The 20,504-nt window shown below is 33.5% G+C and overlaps 1 protein-coding gene across 4 annotated transcripts in view; it reads right to left on the bottom strand.

The window, feature by feature from the left end:
* PGR (progesterone receptor) overlaps positions 1-20,504 on the bottom strand; it is a 101,067-nt gene that overhangs the window by 41,993 nt on the left and 38,570 nt on the right. For 3 of the 4 annotated variants that reach the window (XM_019811582.3, XM_045038577.1, XM_045038575.1), the window contains exon 3: positions 19,444-19,560. The exons of the other annotated variant lie outside the window; for it this stretch is intronic. In XM_019811582.3, the coding sequence (XP_019667141.2) occupies positions 19,444-19,560 (117 nt within the window). The remainder of the gene's footprint in view (positions 1-19,443; positions 19,561-20,504) is intronic. 4 annotated transcript variants of the gene reach the window in all.

Here is a 20,504-nt window from a genome sequence, read left to right as displayed (position 1 = left end):
TTGTAGCCTCCTCAAAGAAAACATAAGCATAAGCCTCTATAAAGCAAACACAGCAACCAAACACTGAAAACAGGAAAATCCTTAAAAAAAATACCCAGAGTAGGAATATTCCTATATTTCTTTCATATTTTACACATCAAATACACAATTAATAATACAGATAGAGAACTTAAAACTGATACAGTACAAGAAATCTTTAATAAATTCTGAAAAAATAAACATTATCTCCTTTCATAACATTATTTTATTAAAAATCAAAGTTAACTTGGCACTTGACACATTTTTCTAGTTAAGTAGTCTCTGACCAAAGAGGAAATTTATGTAAAAAAAAATGTTATTACTCTGGACATTAACAACAAAAGACATTTCAAATCAAAACTCATGAGATATACTTAAATGCAAAAACATATATAGAAAGAATTATATGGTTTTGTTGTGGAAAATGAATGAAAAAATGAGTTAAGCATTCAATTAAGACATTAGTCAAAAAAAAGAAAGTCAAACAATAAAGAAAAGGAGGAAAAATGTATCATATAATGTTTGGTAAAGGAACTTTAAAGACACTAGAAGAATTCCAAGACTTAGAAAATATTAAATGAAACACTCCTAAATAAATTTGATAATTTAGAAAATGGAGAGTTTTATAGAATACAATTTTTTTTAAATTTTAATGTTTATTTTTGAGAGAGAGAGAGAGACACACACACACACACAGTATCCAAAGCAGGCTCCAGGCTCTGAGCCATCAGCACAGAGCCGGATGCAGGGCTCAAACCCACAAACCGGGAGATTATGACCTAGGACAAAGTGGAATACTCAACTGACTGAGCCACCCAGGTGCCCCTAGTATGTAAATTATTAAAATTGACTCTGATAATGTCACACCCTAAGTCTTATCTTCTCTATGGCAGACATTTCTCTTATACTACCTTTTTTTAATTTTTTAAAAATGTTTATTTTTGAGACAATGCGAGAGACAGAGTGCAAGCAGTGGAGGGGCAGACAAAGGGAGACACAGAATCCGAAGCAGGCTCCAGGCTATGAGCTGTCAGCCCAGAGCCCCATGCGGGCCGAACTTACGAACTGCAAGATCATGACCTGAGCCAAAGTTGACCGCCTAACTGAGCCACTCAGGCGCCCCTATACTATCTTTTTAAAAATTTTTTTTAATGTTTATTTATTTTTGAGAGAGAGAGAGACAGAGAGAGAGAGAGACAGAGTGTGAACAGGGGAGGAACAGAGAGAGAGGGAGACACAGAACCAAAAGCAGGCCCCAGGTTCCGAGCTGTCGGCACAGAGTCCAACAAGGGGTTTGAACTCACAAACCAGGAGATCATGACCTGAGTGGAAGTCAGATGCTCAACTGACTGGGCCACCCAGGCGCCCCTCTCTTATACTATCTTAAAGAAAAAAGTCAAAACCTTCCCTATACATTTTATAAAGCAAACTTATCCTTAAAAGCATCATCCCAGAAATAAAGATTAAGCTGTCATGATTTTATAGGTAAAATTTTAAAATGAGCTAAAAACTTGAATTCTGCAGAATTAAAAATAGAACACTATACCTTACTCTATTAGAGCTTGTTCTGAGAAGAAAAGGATGGTTCGATCCTGGAAAATCTACCACCAAAATTCATTATATCAGATCAAAGGAGAAAATCACATAATTTTTATCAACAAATGACAAGAGGCTTTGAAAGGCAGAATTGTGGTTCTTTAGAGATGGCAGGAATAAGAGACAATTAAAATTGCAGATAGAATTAAGATTGCTAACCAGCTGACATTAAGAAGAGCAGCTTGGAACACCCAGGTGGACTCAGGACTGTGTGATACTCAAGTTTCTTAAATGGGGAAAAGGGAGACAGCAGAGTCAAAAGATATGATGTGTTGACAAAAACTAAACTATTGTTCGCTTTAAAGATGAACTGGCACCACAAGTCAAAGAATTGTGCAGCCCTAGAAGCTGAAACATGCAAGGATAGAGATTTTCGACTGGAGTCTACAAATGAAATGCAGTACTGCTAATGCCTTGATTTTAGCCTAGTAAAACCCATTTCAGACTTCTGACCACCAGAAATTTAAGATAATAAATGTGTGTTGTTTTAAATCATTAAATTGTGGTAATTTGTTACAGCAGTAGGAAACTAATGAAAAGCTTTTTGTTAAGATCCAAGAGCCACTACTAAAACACACAAATAAAAACCTCAAAGTAAAGTACAGGTAGAAAGATATAAACACTATTTACCAAAACCCAACAGCGAACATATTAATAACTAGTTTATTTGAAGATAATATTATAGCTAGAGAAAACTCAAGGGATTACAATATAATTCTATAAAAATATTAAGATAATTTAGTTATATGACCAGAAAGAAGATACGTCTATAAAAATCTCTAGATATATCACTTTTAATAATTAGAAGGTAGTAGATTAATCACTTATAAAGCCAGTAATGAGGTTAATACACGAAAGTAGCAAAATAAATTTTATCTACAAAAATCAGTCAAGGGAATGACCAAAGAAAAAGATGTAAAATATGATATCATTCATACACATAAAACATTGAGAGGGGAATAAAAATTCAGTCCCTTTAGAATGTGTTTGACTTGAGACCATCAACTTAATATAGACTACTACATACCCAAGATGTTAGATCTGAAACCAGTGCTAACCACAAATCAAAAATCTATAGTAGATACACAAAAAATAAAGAGCAAGGAATCCAAGCATAATGCTAAAGAAAGCCATCAAACCACAGGGGGAAAGAGCATGAGAAGGAAGGAACAGAGAAAAACTATAAAACAATGAGAAAATGATTAACAAAATGGCAAAAAGTATATACTTATCACTAATTACTTTAAGTGTAAATGGACTAAATGCTCCAATCAAAAGACAGGGTGACTGAATTGGAAAAAAAAAAAAAAAAGACCCATCTATATGCTGCCTAAAAGAAACTCATTTCAGAATTAAAGATATATGCAGATTGAAAGTGAAAGGATAGAAAAATATATACTATGAAAATGGAAGCCGAAAAAAGCTGGGGTAATAATATTTCTTTCAGACAAAATAAACTCTGCAGGGACTGTAGCAAGAGACAAAGAAGGGCACTACATAATGACAAGCAGAAAAACCCAACAAGGGGATACAAGAATTACAAATACTTATGTACCCAGTGTAGAAGCACCTAAATATATAAAGCTAATATTAATGATATAAAGAGAGAAATTAATAGTAATACAACAATAGGGGTTAACACACCATTACATTCATCCAGACAGAAAATCAACAAGGAAACAGTGGCTTTAAATGACACATTATACCAGATGAATCTAATAGATATATACAAAACATTCTATCCTCAAATAGCAGAATACATATTCTTTTCAAGTGCACATGGAACAATCTCCATAATAGATCACATGTTAGATCACAAAACAAGTCTCAATAAATTCAAGAAGGTAGAAATTATACCATGCATCTTTTCTGAGCACAATGTTATGAAACTAAAAATCAATTATGAGAAAAAATCTGGAAAGAACACAAATATATGGAGGTTAAGCAAATGCTACTAAACAATAAATGGATCAACCAAGAAATCAGAAGAAATGAAAACATACCTTCAGACAAATGAAAATGAAAACACAACATCTCAAGTCTTTCAGAAGATGCAAAAGCAGTTCTTAGAGAAAAGTTAGAGCGATACCTGACAACTTCCAGAGAAAAAGGAAAAATGTCAAATAAACAACCTAACCTTACACCTTAATGGGCTAAAAAAAAGAACAAAGCCAGATATAGTAGAAGGAAGGAAATAATAAAGATGAGAGCAAAAATAAATGAGACTGCAACTTAAAAAACAATGGGAAAGATCATTGAAACCAGGAGGTGGTTCTCTGAAAAATGAGCAATTCTGAGACCAGAATTACCCTGATAGCAAAACCAAAGACTCCAAAACTGTAGGCTAATATCTCTGATGAACATAGATGCAAATATCCTCAACAAAGTATTAGCAAACCAAATTCAACAATACTAAAAAAAATGATTTACCACGATCAAGCAGGATTTGTTCCAGAGACCAAAGGTGGTTCAATATTTGCAAATCAGTGTTATACATCACATTAATAAGAGAAAGGTTAAAAATCATATATTATCTCAAAAGATGCAGAAAATCATTTAACAAAATACAACAATTACTCACGTTAAAACCTCTCAACAAACTGGGTTTAGAAGGAACAGGACTCACCATATTAAAAACCATATATGAAAACCCCACAGTTAAAATCATACTCAATGGTGAAAAACTGATTTTCTTGTAAGATTAAGATTAGGAAATAAAGCACTACACTCACCACTTTTATTCAACACAGTACTGAAAGTCCTAACTGCAGCAATTGGACAAGAAAAAGAAATAAAAGGCATCCAAAATGGAGAAGAAGAAGTAAAACAGTTATTATCGCATTGACATGATACTATGCACAGATATTACACTCGATCTTAATGAAAATGCTATGAAGCAATGAAACTATATACAGAAACCTGAAAGACTCCACCAAAACTATTAATTGATAAATGAATTCAGTAAAGTCGAAGGCTACAAAGTTAATATACAGAAATATATCACATTTTTATAAACTAATAACAAAGTAGCAGAAGGAGAAATTAAGAGAACAATACCATTTATAACTACACCAAAAAGAATAAAACACCTAGGAATAAATTTAAACAAGGAGGTAAAAGACATATCCTCTGAAACTATAAAACACTGATAAAAGAAAACAAATGTAAATGTATACCACATTTATGGCTTGGGAGAATTAGTATCATTAAAATGTCCATGTTATCCAAAGAAATCTAGATTCAGTGCAATCCCTACCAAAATACCAACAAAATTTTTCACACAAATAATACAAATTATTGTAAAATTTGTATGGAATAACAAAAGACCTTGAACAGACAAAGCAAACTTGAGGAAGAAAAACAAGCTGGAGATACCATGCCCTGGAATTTCAAACTTTATTACAAAGCTATAGCAATCAAAACAGTATGGTACTGGCACAAAAACAGATATATAGATCAATGTAACAGGATAGAGAGCTCAGAAATAAACCCATACTTATATGGCCAATTAATCTAAAACAAAGAAGGCAATAATATACAATAGGGGAAAAGACAGTCTTTTCAATAAATGGTGTTGACAAAACTAGACAGCTACATGCAAAGAATAAAACTGGACCACTTTATTACATCATATACAAAGATTAAAGGCCTAAATGTGAGACCTGAAACAATAAAACTCCTAGAAGAAAGCACACACAATAATCTCTTTGACATCAGCCATAGAAACATATTCTAGATATGTCTCATGAGGCATGGGAAACAAAAGCAAAATTAAATTAGGACTACAGCAAAATAAAGTTTTTTCATGGTAAAGGAAACCATCAACAAAACAAAAAGGCAAACTACTGAATTGAAGAAGATATCTGTAAATGATCTGACAAGGGCTTAATATCCAAGATATATAAAGAACTTATGCAACCTAACACAAAACAATTTTGATTAAAAAATAGGCAGAGTACCTGAATACACATTTTTTCAAAGAAGACACAGACATGTACAACAGACACATGAAAAGATGCTCATCACCAGTCATCAGGGAAACATAAATCAAAGTCACAAGATATCACTTCACACCATTCAAAATGGCTAGAATCAGAAGAATGATAAATAAAAAGTCTTGGCAAGAAAGTGGAGAAACGTGAATCCTTGTGTACTGTTGGTGGGAATGTAAATTGGTGCAACTGCTGTGGAAAACAACATGAATGTTCCTTAAAACATTAAAAATAGATATACCATATGATCCAGTAATTCAACTACTGGGTTTTTACTCAAAGAAAAGAAACACTAATTTGAAAATATATAAGCACCCCTACATTAATAGCATTATTTACTATAGCCAAAATATGGAAACAATACAAGTGTCCATTGATAGATGAATGGATAAAGGTGATGTGATATACACAGACATAGACACACAGGAATATTACTTAGCCATAAAATAACATAAGATCTTGCCATTTGCAATAACATAGATGGACCATTAATATTATGCTAAGTGAAATAAGTCAGACAGAGAAAGACAAATACCATATGATTTCATTTACATGGGAATCTAAAAACAGACTCTTATATATAGAGAACTTTCCAGAGGGAAGGTGGATAAGGGGGTGTGTGAAATAGATAAAGGGAATTAAGAGGTACAAACTTCTAGTTATAAAATAAATAAATCATGGAGATGAAAAAGATAACATAGGGAATATAATCAATAATATTTTAATACTGTATGGTGACAGATGGTAGCTACACTTATTGTGGTGAGCACTGAGTAATGTATAGAACTGAGGAATAAATATGTTATATACCCAAAACTAATATAATATTTTATGTTAATTAAGCTTAAAAAGATTAAGATTAAAATATAATAACTAAATTTAGGTGCCAGAAAAGAAAAAATCATTATGTTTACCAGTTCTAAAAATTATTGTTTTAAAAATGGAAAAATAATATTCTATCACAACAGAAGTTAAACTTCAGCTGTTGACATTATTACATTTATGTCCCCAACCACTGTTTTCCTGTCTTCCATATCAAACCAAATAGCTAAGATATCAAGTCTTCTGGCTCAAATTATAAAGGTTTAATCAAAACAAGAGAAAGCCAAGGGGAAATCACTATCAGATACTAAGTCAATTACCAGGCAAAGATAGAATTACATAAACTTAACTGTGTAGTAAGTAACAGACATATCATATGAAATTTAATAAAAATTAATTTTAGAAATGATAAAAAGAAAATGTAAAAATCAAGAATCAGATTAATACAAATTGGAGGAAGAATTACTGTAGGAAAGGGACTTAAGCAAAACTTTCACTATATTTCAAAAATAAAATGGCAGCTAAGTTTCAAGAATCCAAAGAAGAGAAATAAAAGATGAAATAAATTACAAAATAGTAAGTTAAAATGGGAGACAGAAGAGAAAAAAAATGAAGAAATAAGGCCATTATTGATGAAAAAAACCTTATTAGGAGAATAAAGGAGGAGACCTGCCAGGGTAAAACAAAAAGTAACCAGAGACATGATGTTCAGACCCTGAGATTTTAAGAAAAATCACCAAATAAAGTATAAAATAACTAAAATGAAACTGAGTAGAGAAAGGATGGCAGGTGTGGAAGACAAAGAAAAGAGCTCAGGTACCAATTATTATTGAGGACTATGAAAAAAAGGAAAGAAAATATGAAACAAAAAGTCTCTGGGGCACTTGGGTGGCTCAGTTGCTTGAGCATCCGACTCTTGATTTCAGCTCAGGTGATGATCTCCAAGACTGTGGGATAGAGTGCTGCATCGGGCTCTGTGCTGAGCATGAAGCCTGCTTGGGATTCTCTCTCCCTCTGTCCCTCACCCCTGCTCATGCAGTCTCTCTTCCTCCCCGCCCCCCCCCCCACCTCTCTCTCTGAAAAAAAATTTTGGAGGTAATACAGAATACTTTGCTAATATATAAGAAGACTTGAAATTTCAAATCAAAAAGGGCTTATTCTGTTTCAGGAAAAAATAATAGATTAAGATAGAGCTAAATATTGATGAAATTACTGAAATTAAAGGATTAAGAAACAGAGGGAAAAGACAGGTCATCAACAAAGGAAAAATATAAGAATCTCATTTTCTTTCAATTATATTACATGCCTAAAAACAATGGCAATGTATATATATTTAAGTGAGAAGGGGCCCATTCCATACATTTTCCATGTTTTAATAGAATTTTAGTAAAGATTTGGTTGGCCAAGGGAAGTAGTACACGCAGTAACATCCCACTCACTTCCTTTTCCATCTCACTCCTCCTACTTCCCTCAGTCCCATCCTAAGCAACACAGATTCTCTTTTGCCTTTGGTAGATCAAATTGATGAATATCTTTTGTAACTTCAACATGTTCCTGGAGTCACAGGCTCTATCCCAAACAGTTTTAAAAGCATCTCTAAAAATCAAAACAAGTAGGACATTTTCTACAAAGCTAAAAAAAAATTAACTGAGAAATATTTGCAATCATTTAGAAAAATTTCCTACCACATAAAAATATATACATTTTATTTCAAGATTATGTTTCCATGGGAAAAACATTGTTTGAAAACATAAATAGATATGACAATATTCAATAACTTTACACTAATTAAATACCCTCTACTATCTATGATTCGGTAAATTAATGCAATTCCAAGATACCTGCATTGATTTTTTTATGGTTCCTACAGATAAATAATTAAAAACTTTTAGAATATACAATAAATATTCTGCATTAAAGTTAAATATTATTTTAACAATGACAATATTTGCACAAATGACTCCATGATATGAAAGATATTTTAAGCTACTATTTACTAAACTTTTTTATAGGCCAGACGCCATGCTACATGCTTTAGATGTATCATTTCATTTGCCCTCATAATAACTCTCATTATGTAATCTTTTTTTTTCTAAGTTTTATTTATTTTGAGAGAAAGAGTGTGTGCACGTGCATGGGGGAGGAGCAGAGAGAGAAGGAGACAGAATCCCAAACGGACTCTGTTAGCATGGAGGAGCCCAATGTGGGCTTGAACTCAGAAACTGTGAGATCATGATCTGAGCCAAAGTCAAGAGTCTGATGTTTAACTGACTGAGCCACCCAAGCACCCACCTCATTATGTGATCTTAATGGAAAAGAAAGCAGAGATGTGTAAAGGTTGCAGTGTGTCCTGCAGCTATTGGTGCGGAAGTTTAAGTCAAACCCTACTTGTGCTGACTGTACATCCTCATACTTGTATAATGCTATACCATCGCCTACAGAGGTGTTTTAAAAATTCTTTTTTACAAACAGAAGACCATGGCAGAAAGGAAGGGGAAAAAAATAGATACAAACAGAAAGGGAGGGAGGCAAACCCTAAGAGACTCTTAAATACAGAGAACAAACTGAGGGTTGATGGGGGTTGGGAGACAGGGGAAAATAGGTGATGGGCATTGAGGAGGGCACTTGTTGGGATAAGCACTGGATGTTGTATGTAAGCCAATTTGACAATAAATTATATTCATAAAAAATTCTTTTTTAACCTATTGACAAATTTTAAAATTTTAAAGCAGAGTTAATATATTTGATTGAAACTGGCATAAAATTCTATATAAACTCTTCTGGAAATGTAGAAAATTAGGTAGCTTATAAATCCCTTCTCCAGAACACCTAATATGATGGATAAAATATAACTAACATACTTTTAAATGCATAGTTAAACTCACAAAGTCAGCAAAGTATCAAGGAGTCCAAAATGAAGACTATTTCTATCCACTGACAAAGGGGACATGAGAAGACAGCATGTCTGTTTCATCCTTATTAGTTCAGTATAAAACATCTCTCCTTTGATCACTCTTAATCAAAGGCCTTCTTCAGCCAGATCGGCAGCTTGAAATTATTCTACCTGCATGGTATAGGAATCCTAGAGCATTAATGAAATCCTTAAAGTGCCTGGAAGAATAAAACAAGAATTCTTTGGACAGAAACTCCCTCAATTAAGGCCACACAGAAAGAAAGAAAGAAAGAAAGAAAGAAAGAAAGAAAGAAAGAAAGAAAGAAAGAAAGAAAGAAAGAAAGAAAATAAAATTAAGCTGTGCCAGACATGAATTTATAATCCAAAATTACAAAAGGCACAATGAGTAAGAAGTAACAGATATAATAAGCAGGGTGCTGGAACTGGAACTGGCTCATAATGGCCTATGAAAACTTATTAAATATTCAGGAATACTGAGAGCCAGTTTTTAAAACTCTGGTAGCCTGAAATTTGCTATAAAGGAGTATTTATACTACAATCATGGGGGAATTCTGTAAATAATAACAGCTTTTTTTTTTAAACCATCATGCTACAGTGGCATAATTAGATTCAGAGTTATGGGACTTTGGAATTAGTGAATACAAATATTTGTGGCAAATTTGTTTACAACTTATTAAAGTTATATGAAAAATGAATGGAAACACAAAAAAGTAAAAGCTTTTTTATTTTAGTAAAAATAAGACAAATTTATAAAAGAAACAAGTATAATGTTTAAAAAAATACCACCACTAAAGTTAAGAGATGGTAAACTTGAAGATATAACTGACTAAATTTCACAGAATATAGCATAGATAACAATATGAGAAATATTATATAGGGTAAGGATATTTGGAAGAGAGAATGTGCTAATATATGTCTAGTAAGTGTTCTAGAGGTAGAAAAAGGCAATGTGGAGGGAAGCAATATTTGAAGAATACTGGGGTGGTATTGATCCTCCTGGTATGTACAAAAGACACAACTTTAGAAATCATGATTTACAAGTAGAACAAATGAAGCTAACTTATTACTGGTTGTTACAGTGAATTTGTAGAAAAAGTATAAAAAACATTTTACATAAATATAGATAAAATATTGCCTCAAAGAAACAGCTGTTAGATAAATGGGAGAATTCTCAGAAAAAATGATACTCCCAGAAGGTAGTAGATGAGCATCTTTACAGCGTGGAGAAAAACAAAGTCAACCTAAAATTTTTAAATCACCAAAATCATCTTTTGAAAGTGAAGGGTAAAGAAAGATATTTTAAATGGATAAATGAAATTATCATTAATAATTTCCCACATAAAGAACTTATAAAAATTTTATCTCAAAAACAAGTAAACTGAATGAAGGACTGAGTTGGAAAAAAAACCAAATAGGTAAACATATACATAAATCTTTCAGACTGAATAAAGTAATATAGATTACTAATTATGGACTAAGTTCTGAAGTGAATGTTTACTTTGCCATGGCCTCTCTATTTGTTTTCATTTCTGGCCAAAAAATGTCATATTTTTTATTTTGTGGATGACACAAGGTGTTCATGTGATAATGCTGGGCACGTTGCATAGAGGCAGAATATTATATTGGATATTAAAATGTAAATTTTATGGAAGCTGGAAAGCTTTCTGGGAATTGGATGAGAAAATAGAGGGTAAAGATCAGCAGACAGGGAATAGTGCAAATCCTTTGATATTATGAGGGTCATAATAAGCTTTGCTCTTGTTTAGTTGGATTTATAGGCAATTATCCCAATAGTAGCTGTGAGAAATCATGTCTAGATCTGTGTTTTACTTCAAATTATCAAAAGGATGATGTTGCTGGGATCAGTACATTGGGACTATGCTCTAACAACCTCTTTTGGCACAGATTTAGCTTGCTTTTCTACTTCCCAGATTAAAACAACATGCCTGCATTTATACTTAAAAAAATACAAATGCTAGATAACAGGAAATATAAAATTAAAATGAATATTTTCAAAAAGAACCCCAAACTATACTAGAATTGTTTTAAATAGTAAATGTCTCAATTATCCAAATAAAGTTAGACTACAAATGGAGGAGAATCTTTATATCCCTCAATCCTAACTTTTTAAGGGGGTCTAAAAATAGTAAATACTGCTAGATGCTCTTGAACAGTTTTAGCTGGCAGCCATAAAAGCAGTCCCTAATTGAAAACAAACAAACAAACAAACAAACAAAAAACCAAACCACCAAAAAACACCCCCAAAACAAACAAAAAACACAAAGAAATGAGAATGAATATTCTAAGGAATATCCTTATCCCGTATGTATGAAAGGGGGTTTAGGGTGAACAATCAGGAAGTGGCCAGAAGACACTATTTGGCTGTAGGTTTCATTCAATTTAGTGAACTGAGGAAATAGTGTGAGAAGTATTATCTTGGTATGGGGGTTGCTCATTCAAAGACCAGGGTTTGGGTAGAAAAGGAAATGCTCATAAGAGGAAGATAGTCCAAAGAGGTAGGTGGCAGGCATCACCCAAAGCAATTCCTGCATCAAAGAGAAGACAGATGATTTCAGTTTTTATAGTAATTAAAGGCACAGACTAAGTTTCTATACTTCCAAAGAAGGTACTGTTCAGAAATTCTTCAAAAAAAAAAAAAAAAAAAAAAAAAAGAGGCTTTCTGGCTTTCAAGTATAGGAGGAGAAAAAAACAACAACACTTTACTACACAACCCATATTCTGTAGCCCAGAAAGTTATTCTCTTTGCCAAGAGACATGGGGGGTGAATATAGGGGCAGAAGGGGGTAGGAAAGAAACTAGCTTTCTAGCATAACCCTTTAAAATCTGAAGAAAAGGCTTTCTACCAAAATAAGTAAATAAATAAATAACAACCCTATAAAAATAGTCTCCAGCTTTAAAAACATTTCAGCTAACATTAACTATGTATTTAATCATTCCTTTATGTAGAAAGTTACTTATATTTGTAAGAGCTAATTACCTTTATAATAATTCATCATTTTTACCACAAATGCAAAACACAGAGCTGTATTCATTTTAGAATTTTTTTGTGAGTCATTACACAAAAATGTTTTCCAAAGGAAAGAAGTTGGGAGCAGAACACCTAAATTAGAAGATATATTACCATACTTCAGCATGTAACTATCTTTCCTACTCAGTACTGTATAGCAATAACAAAATGCAAGAGTTTATTGTGACCTGGTGAAGGCAAGGAAAGTGGTTTATTAAAAATAAGACTTATATGCAACTAAGAGACCCAATAACTCAAACACAATTCTTATAATCAGCACACAGCCACTAAAGCTGGTATTACAACCTGCGATATCTATGTCATGACCTGTGAAAACATTAATATTTCTGGCTTCTGAAATTCTTGCATATATTTTATTAAATCTTTAAAAAATTTTTCAAGGTTTACTCTTTGTTTCATCTTTTGTTATTTAAATGGTCTCTATATCAGAAATGAGAAACCTCAAGGAGTGGTAAACATGTAGGAAGGAAGGAAAGGATGTATCTCCATTTTTATTAGTATGTAGGCTATTATTACTTAAGTGAAACTCTTCTAATTATGAAAGAATCCAACTAGAAGCAACCCTGATTATCATTCAAAAGGAAGCTCTCACATTCTCAGTAGAATACAAGTACACTTACCCTTACTCCAGAAATTTAATACAGGACTAGCAGTTAGAATCTGATCCAGAAATTGCATACCTTTCTGATTTATAAGAACTGGACTGTTGACTCCACAGACTTTTGCTATTAACTCTGCCAGGCAGACCAATACCAGGACTATGACATATCAGAGTGTGGTGCCACTTCTTTCTAATAAACCTCTGTGCAGATCTACTTATGAGATATTTAAATGCACAAACCATATTTCTCAGTTTGCAATACTGACCACAAGATAACATTAGAATTCAATCAATCTTTCCTTCAAATATGCCTGAAATACAGTAAGGTTTTCCTTCTTCTTCTTTTTTTTATATCCCAGATATCCCTCAGAATCAAAGATACTGCATTATATATTAGTCCTATGAGCCATCTAACACTATGAAACTCCCTAAATTATTTTGAATGACAATATGGTGTTTGGGGAAGACAAATTAACTTGAAATAACTTCAGGGGTAGTTTGGAAGGTTTGTAGAGACTGATGCTAAGTGAAATAAGCCATACAGAGAAAGACAGATACCATATGGTTTCACTCTTATGTGGATCCTGAGAAACTTAACAGGAACTCATGGGGGAGGGGAAGGAAAAAAAAAAAAGAGGTTAGAGTGGGAGAGAGCCAAAGCATAAGAGACTGTTAAAAACTGAAAACAAACTGAGGGTTGATGGGGGGTGGGAGGGAGGAGAGAGTGGGTGATGGGTATTGAGGAGGGCACCTTTTGGGATGAGCACTGGGTGTTGTATGGAAACCAATTTGTCAATAAATTTCATATTAAAAAAATAATAATAAAAAAAAGAAAAAAAAAGAAAAAAAGAAAAAAAGAGAGACAAGGAAATTTTATAAGAAACTAATCTAATGAGTTTAGGGAAAGAACATATCAAAAGCTTTAAAATATCTGTTAATATATTATTCCTTAGAATGAAGAATATATGAAAAATGATCATATCAATTAAAAATTGAGTGACAGATATATAGGTATTTACTTGTTTATTTTTATTAATTTGGTAGGCTTAATATATTTTATAATTACATAATACAGCAAGTTGTTATATTATGGAGAATCATTAAAAAAACTCTAATGGGAAAAATATTAAAATGGTTATATTATGTGAATGACTATTTTTGGCTTGGGACAGATTTTCAATTATAGATTCTAATGAGATAACCACCTCACACCTGTCAGAATAGCTAAAATTAACAAATCAGGAAACAACAGATGTTGCTGAGGATGCAGAGAAAGGAGAACCCTTTTGCACTGTTGTTAGGAATGCAAACTGGTGCAGCCACTCTGCAAAACAGTGTTTTTGTTCCTGAAAAAATTAAAAATAGAGCTACCTTATAACCCAGCAATTGCACTACTAGGTATTTATCCAAAGGATACAAAAGTGCTGATTCGAAGGGGCACATGTACCCCAATGTTTATAGTAGCAATATCAACAATAGCAAAATTATGGAAAGAGCCCAAATGTCCATTGACTAACAAATGGATAAAGAAGATATGATATGTATGTACACACACACACACACACACACACACACACACACACACACACACACTGGAATATTACTCGGCAATCAAAAAGAAGGAAATCTTGCCATTTGCAACAACATGGATGGAACTACAGCATATTATGCTAAGCGAAATAAGTCAGCCAGAGAAAGATAAATATCATATGACTTCATTCATATGTGGAATTTAAGGAACAAAACAGATGAACATAGGAGAAGGGAAAGAAAAATAAGATAAAAACAGAGGAAGCAAACCATAAGAGACTCTTAAATACAAAGAACAAACTTAGGGTTGCTGGAGGGGAGGTGGGTGGGGTGATAGATTACATGGGTGAAGGGCATTAAGGAGGGCACTTGTTGGGATGAGCACTGGGTGCTATATGTAAGTGATAAATGACTAAAATCTACTCCTGGAACCAATATTACACTATATGCTAACTTGGATTTAAATAAAATTTAAAAAAAAACTATAAGACATTAAAAAAAAAATTGAAGAGGACACAAATGCAAATACGTATAGCAGGCTCATGGATTGGAAGTTCAGTATCATTGAAATGTCCATGCTATCCAAAGCAATCTACAGATTCAGTGAAATCCCTATCAAAATATCAATAGCATTTGTCATAGAACTAGAAAAAGTAATACTAAAATTTGTATGGAACTACAAAAGACCTCAAATAGCCAAAGCAATCTTGAGAAAGAAGAACAAAGCTGGAGGTATAACAATTCCAGATTTCAAGATATACTACAAAGCTGTAGTAATAAAAACACCATGTACTGGCACCAACACAGACACAGATCAATGTAATAGGATAGAGAGCCCAGTAATAAACTAATGCTTTTATGATCAATTAATCTATGAAAACAATATGCAGGGGGGAAAAGACAGTCTCTTTAATGGTGCTGGGAAAACTGGGCAGCATTAAGCAAAAGAATGATATTGGATCACTTACTTAAACTATATACAAAAATAAACTCAAAATGGATTAAACACCTAAATGTGAAACTGGAAACCATAAAACTCCTAGAAGAAAACACATGCAATAATATCTTGCCATTGTTCTTAGCAACATTTTTCTAGATATGTCTCTTCAGGCAAGATAAATAAAAGCAAAATTAAACTATTGGGACCAAACCAAAATAAAAAGCCTCTGTACAGTGAAGGAAATCATCATCAAAACAAAAAGGCAACTTACTGAATGGAAGATTTTTGCAAATGATATATCTGACAAGGCATTAATATCCAAAATTTATAAATAACTTATATGACTCAACACCAAAAAAAATCTGATTAAAAATTGGCAGAGGGGCTCCTGGGTGGCTCCTGGTCAGGTTGGTTGTGTCCACCTTCAGCTCAGGTCATGATCTCCAGGTTTGGGAGCTTGAGCTCTGCGTCATGCTCTGTGCTGACAGCTCAGAGCCTGGAGCCTGCTTTGCATTCTGTGTCTCCCTCTCTCTCTGTCCCTCCTCTGCTCATACTCTCTGTCTCTGTCTCTCAAAAATAAGCAAACATCAAAAAAAAATTTAATGGCAAGTGGACCTGAATAGACATTTTTCCAAAGAAGACATACATGGCCAACCAGCATATGAAAGATGGTCAAACTCACTAAATATCGGGTAAATGCAAACCAAAATTACAGTGAGGTATTACCTTATCCCTGTCAGAATAGCTAGAATTGAAAAGACAATAAATAACAAGTGCTGAAAAGGATATGAAGAAAAAGGAAGCCTTGTGCACTGCTGGTGGGAATGAAAATTGTTGTAGCTACTATGGAAAACAGTATGGAGGTTCCTCAAAAAGTTAAAAATAGAAATACCACATGATTCAGTAATTAAACTACAGGGTCTCAAAGAAAACAAAAACACTAATTCAAAAAGATATTTGGACCCCTATGTTTACTGCAGCATTATAAACAACAACCAAATTAGGGAAGCAACCCAAGTGTCCATAAGTAGATAGATGGATAAAGAAGATGTGATATATATGTGCAATTGACTTAGTCATGAAAAAGCATGAGATCTTGCCATTTGCAACAACATACATAGTCTTAGGGGCTATTATGCTAAGTGAAATACATCAAAGACAAATAACATATGATTTCACTTACACGTGAAATCTAAAGAAACAAACAGAAAAGCAGAAATAGACCCATAAATGCAGAGACCAAACATGGTCGCCAGAGTGGAGGGAGCTGGGGGGATTGGCAAAATAGGTGAAAGAGAGTGAGAGGTACAGGTTATCCACTCATGGAATGTACAAGCCATGGAGATGAAAGCTACAGCATAGGGAATTAAATCATTGGTATTGTAATAGCATTGTATGAAGACAGAAGGTAGCAAAACTTGTGGTGAGCACAGCACACAGACCTGTCAAATCACTGTTTTACACCTGAAACTAAGGTAACTTTTAGGTTAACTATATCTCTATTATATATATATATATATATATGTATATATATATATATATATATATATACACACACACACACACTACAAAAAGGTTATGAGTTCATTTTAATGTATTTTAGAAAAATTATAACCATTACATCAAACTCATGATGCCGGAGATATTGCTTAAGAAATGGTTAACTGATGGAAGCATCACAATTCTCAACTTCAAGTCATATTACAAAGCTGTAATGATCAAGACAGTATGTTACTGGTGCAAAAACAGACACATCAGTGGAACAGAACAGAAAACTCAGAAATGAACCCACAACTATATATGGTCAATTAATCTTCAAGAGACTAGGAAAGACTATCCAATGGAAAAAAAGACAGTCTTTTCAACAAGCGTGTCAGGAAAACTGGATAGCAACATGCAAAAGAATGAAACTGAACCACTTTATTATACCATAAACAAAAATAAATTCAAATTGGATAAAAGACTTAAATGTGAAACAGGAAAACATTAAAATCGTAGAGAACACAGGCAGTAACCTCTTTGACATTGGCCATAGCAAATTCTTACTAGATACATCTCCTGAGGCAAGGGAGATAAAAGCAAAAATAAACTGTTGGGACCTTATCAAAGTAAAACCATCTGTACAGCGAAGGAAACAATCAACAAAACTGAAAGACAACTGAGGGAATGGGAGAAGATATGTGCAAATGATGTCAGATAAAGGTTTAGTATCCAAAATATACAAAGAACTTATAAAACTCAACACCTGAAAAACAATCCATTTAAAAAAATGGGCAGAAGACAGGAATAGACAATTTTCCAAAGAAGATATCCAGATGGCCAACAGACACATGAAAAGATCACTCATCATCAGGGAAATACAAATCAAAACCACATTGAGATACCACCTCACATGGGTCAGAGTAGGTAAAATTAACAACTCAGAAAACCACAGATGATGGCAAGGATATGAAGAAATGGGAACCCTTCTGTACTGTCGGTGGGAATGTAAACTGACACAGCCACTCTGGAAAACAGTATGGATGTTGCTCAAAAGTTAAAAATAGAGATACCCTATGAGCCAGCAACTGCACTACTAGGTATTTACCCAAAGGAAACAAAAATACTAATTTGAAAGAGATACATGCACCCTGATGTTTATAGAAGCATTATCAACAATAGCCAAATTATGGAAAGAACCCAAATGTCCATGGACTGATAAATGGATAAAGAAGAAGTGGTATGTATACACGATGGGATATTACTCAGCCTTAAAAAAAAATGAACTATTGCCATTTGCAATGACGTGGATGGAGCTAGAGAGTATTATGCTAAGTGAAGTAAGTCAGAGAAAGACAAATACCATATGAGTTTACTCATATGTGGAATTTAAGAACAAAACAAATGAAAATAGAGGGTGATAAAAAGAGAGAAGCAAAACCAAGAAACAGACTCTTAACTATAGTGAACAAACAATGGTTACCAGAGGGGAGGTGGGCAGGGGGATAGGAGAAGTAGATGGTGGTTATCTTGGAGGGAACTTGTTGTGATGAGCACTAGGTGTTGTATGTAAGCAATGAATCACTCAATTCTATACTTGAAATTAATATACTATATGTTAACTAACTGTAATTTAAATAAAAACTTGGAACCATAAAAAATAAAATTTGAAAAACAATAAATAAAAACTTAAAGAGGGAAAAAGAAAATATACTTAGAAGGGGGAAGAAAAAGAAATGGCCAAGTGAAATGAAAATATTAATTAAAGGATTCAGAAGTGACTCCTCTCCCTGATACTTCCTATTAATTCATCCGGCTTAATATTTTTGATAACACTTATAATAATTTGACATACATACTTATTGTTCCTCTACCCAAAATGTAAGCTCCATTAGGGTAGAGATTTGTTTCTGTTTCTGTGTGTGTGTGTGTGTGTGTGTGCGCTGCTATACCCCCAGAATTTAGAAGAGTACCTGGTAAGTCGTAAGGGCTCCATATATAGTTACTTAAAGAGAATGAGGAAGGGAAGTAGGGTGGGAGGGGATTGATGGAGAGAGAGAGGGAGATGGATAAAGACCAATGTACTTGACCAATTCACAGAATCAATTTTTGATTCTGAAAAGAACCTCAGTACTCTCATTTTACAAATAAGGAGACTGATGCCCAGAAGGAGTTAGTGACTTATCCAAGGCTACCCAGACAGTGAGTGGCAGAGACTAGATCCAACCTATGTTACTTAATAAGAGGCTGGTGAACTTCTCATAGCATCTCCGTATAGGCAATATAGACAAATGAAGGCTTATTACTTTTCATAACATACCTAAAAAAGATGAGAATCTATAGTTAATGTGATATTAATGGTTGCTTCATTCAGACACCAATAATCATGACAGGAAAAGCAAAACAAGAACAAAGATGAATAAGAAAACTAGGATTTCCTGGCCCACGGTTTTAGAGTGTAAATATTCAACAGCATATTACTGATGAAAACATCAGTATTACCTCCAAGGACCATGCCAGCCTGGCAACACTTTCTAAGGCGACATGCGGGGCAGTTTTTTCTGCGGATTTTATCAACAATGCAATCATTTCTTCCAGCGCATAAATAATTATGCTGCCCTAGAAAACAAAACAAAAACAAAAGTTACATATGATATCTAAAGACCTTTGGAAATTTTATGCATAGAAAACAACAACAACAACAACAAATGCACATCAGCAAGTGCTTTACTGTCTCTCTCCGCCTCTTGCCTGGCATAAGTGAATGTTGGGGATGCTCCAAACCCTGTTTAATACTTTACGCGTGTCTTCATGAGCCTTAATGAGGTGCACACAGCATATAAATTAATTTTATTACTCCTTTAAAAATGTTTTGTATAATATTTCTGTTCATCTTCTTAATGGTGTCAGTATCAGATTGCCCTTAGCCCTTTCTCATTTCAAGGTTATCTACATGTTGTTGATAAGCTTTAGTTATGTAAGATAGTCAAACTATAGTAAAACTTTTTTTTCTTTCTGACATCTAAACCTTCAAGAAACAGACTAAAGAACTAAAGAAGTCTCTGAAATAGACATTTTATAAAATCTATACACTTAATTCTATTGGAAATTCCTGGAGCTATCTTACTTACAGGGTCAAATGATTGTGAATAGCACATTAAAAAAAAAAGATGTCACTGATTGTGCTGACTTTACTGCCTAGGTTATTTTGGCTGCAAATTAGAAAACACGATAAATGGAAATAATGATAAATGAGAAATATTTAAAACACTGAGAAGTACTGAATGAAGGAAAAGACAGAAGAATTGTAGAAGAAATGCAGATACTATGTGTGACCATGGGATCATTTGTGGAGTTTCCTTCAAAAGGTCTGGGATATGAATTTAATATTCAACCATGATGATTTTATTTTATTTATTTTATTTTTAATATAATTTATTGTCAAATTGGCTTCCATGCAACACCCAGTGCTCATCCCAAGTTCCCCCCTCAATGCCCATCACCCACTTTCCCCTCTCTCCCACCCCCCATCAACCCTCAGTTTGCCTTCTAAATTTAAGAGT

This window comes from Felis catus, chromosome D1, assembly GCF_018350175.1.
Source record: "Felis catus isolate Fca126 chromosome D1, F.catus_Fca126_mat1.0, whole genome shotgun sequence".
NCBI classification, from domain to species: Eukaryota; Metazoa; Chordata; class Mammalia; order Carnivora; family Felidae; genus Felis; species Felis catus.
The sequence above is the reverse complement of the archived record's forward strand: the minus strand, read 5'-3'. Positions and strand labels throughout refer to the sequence as shown.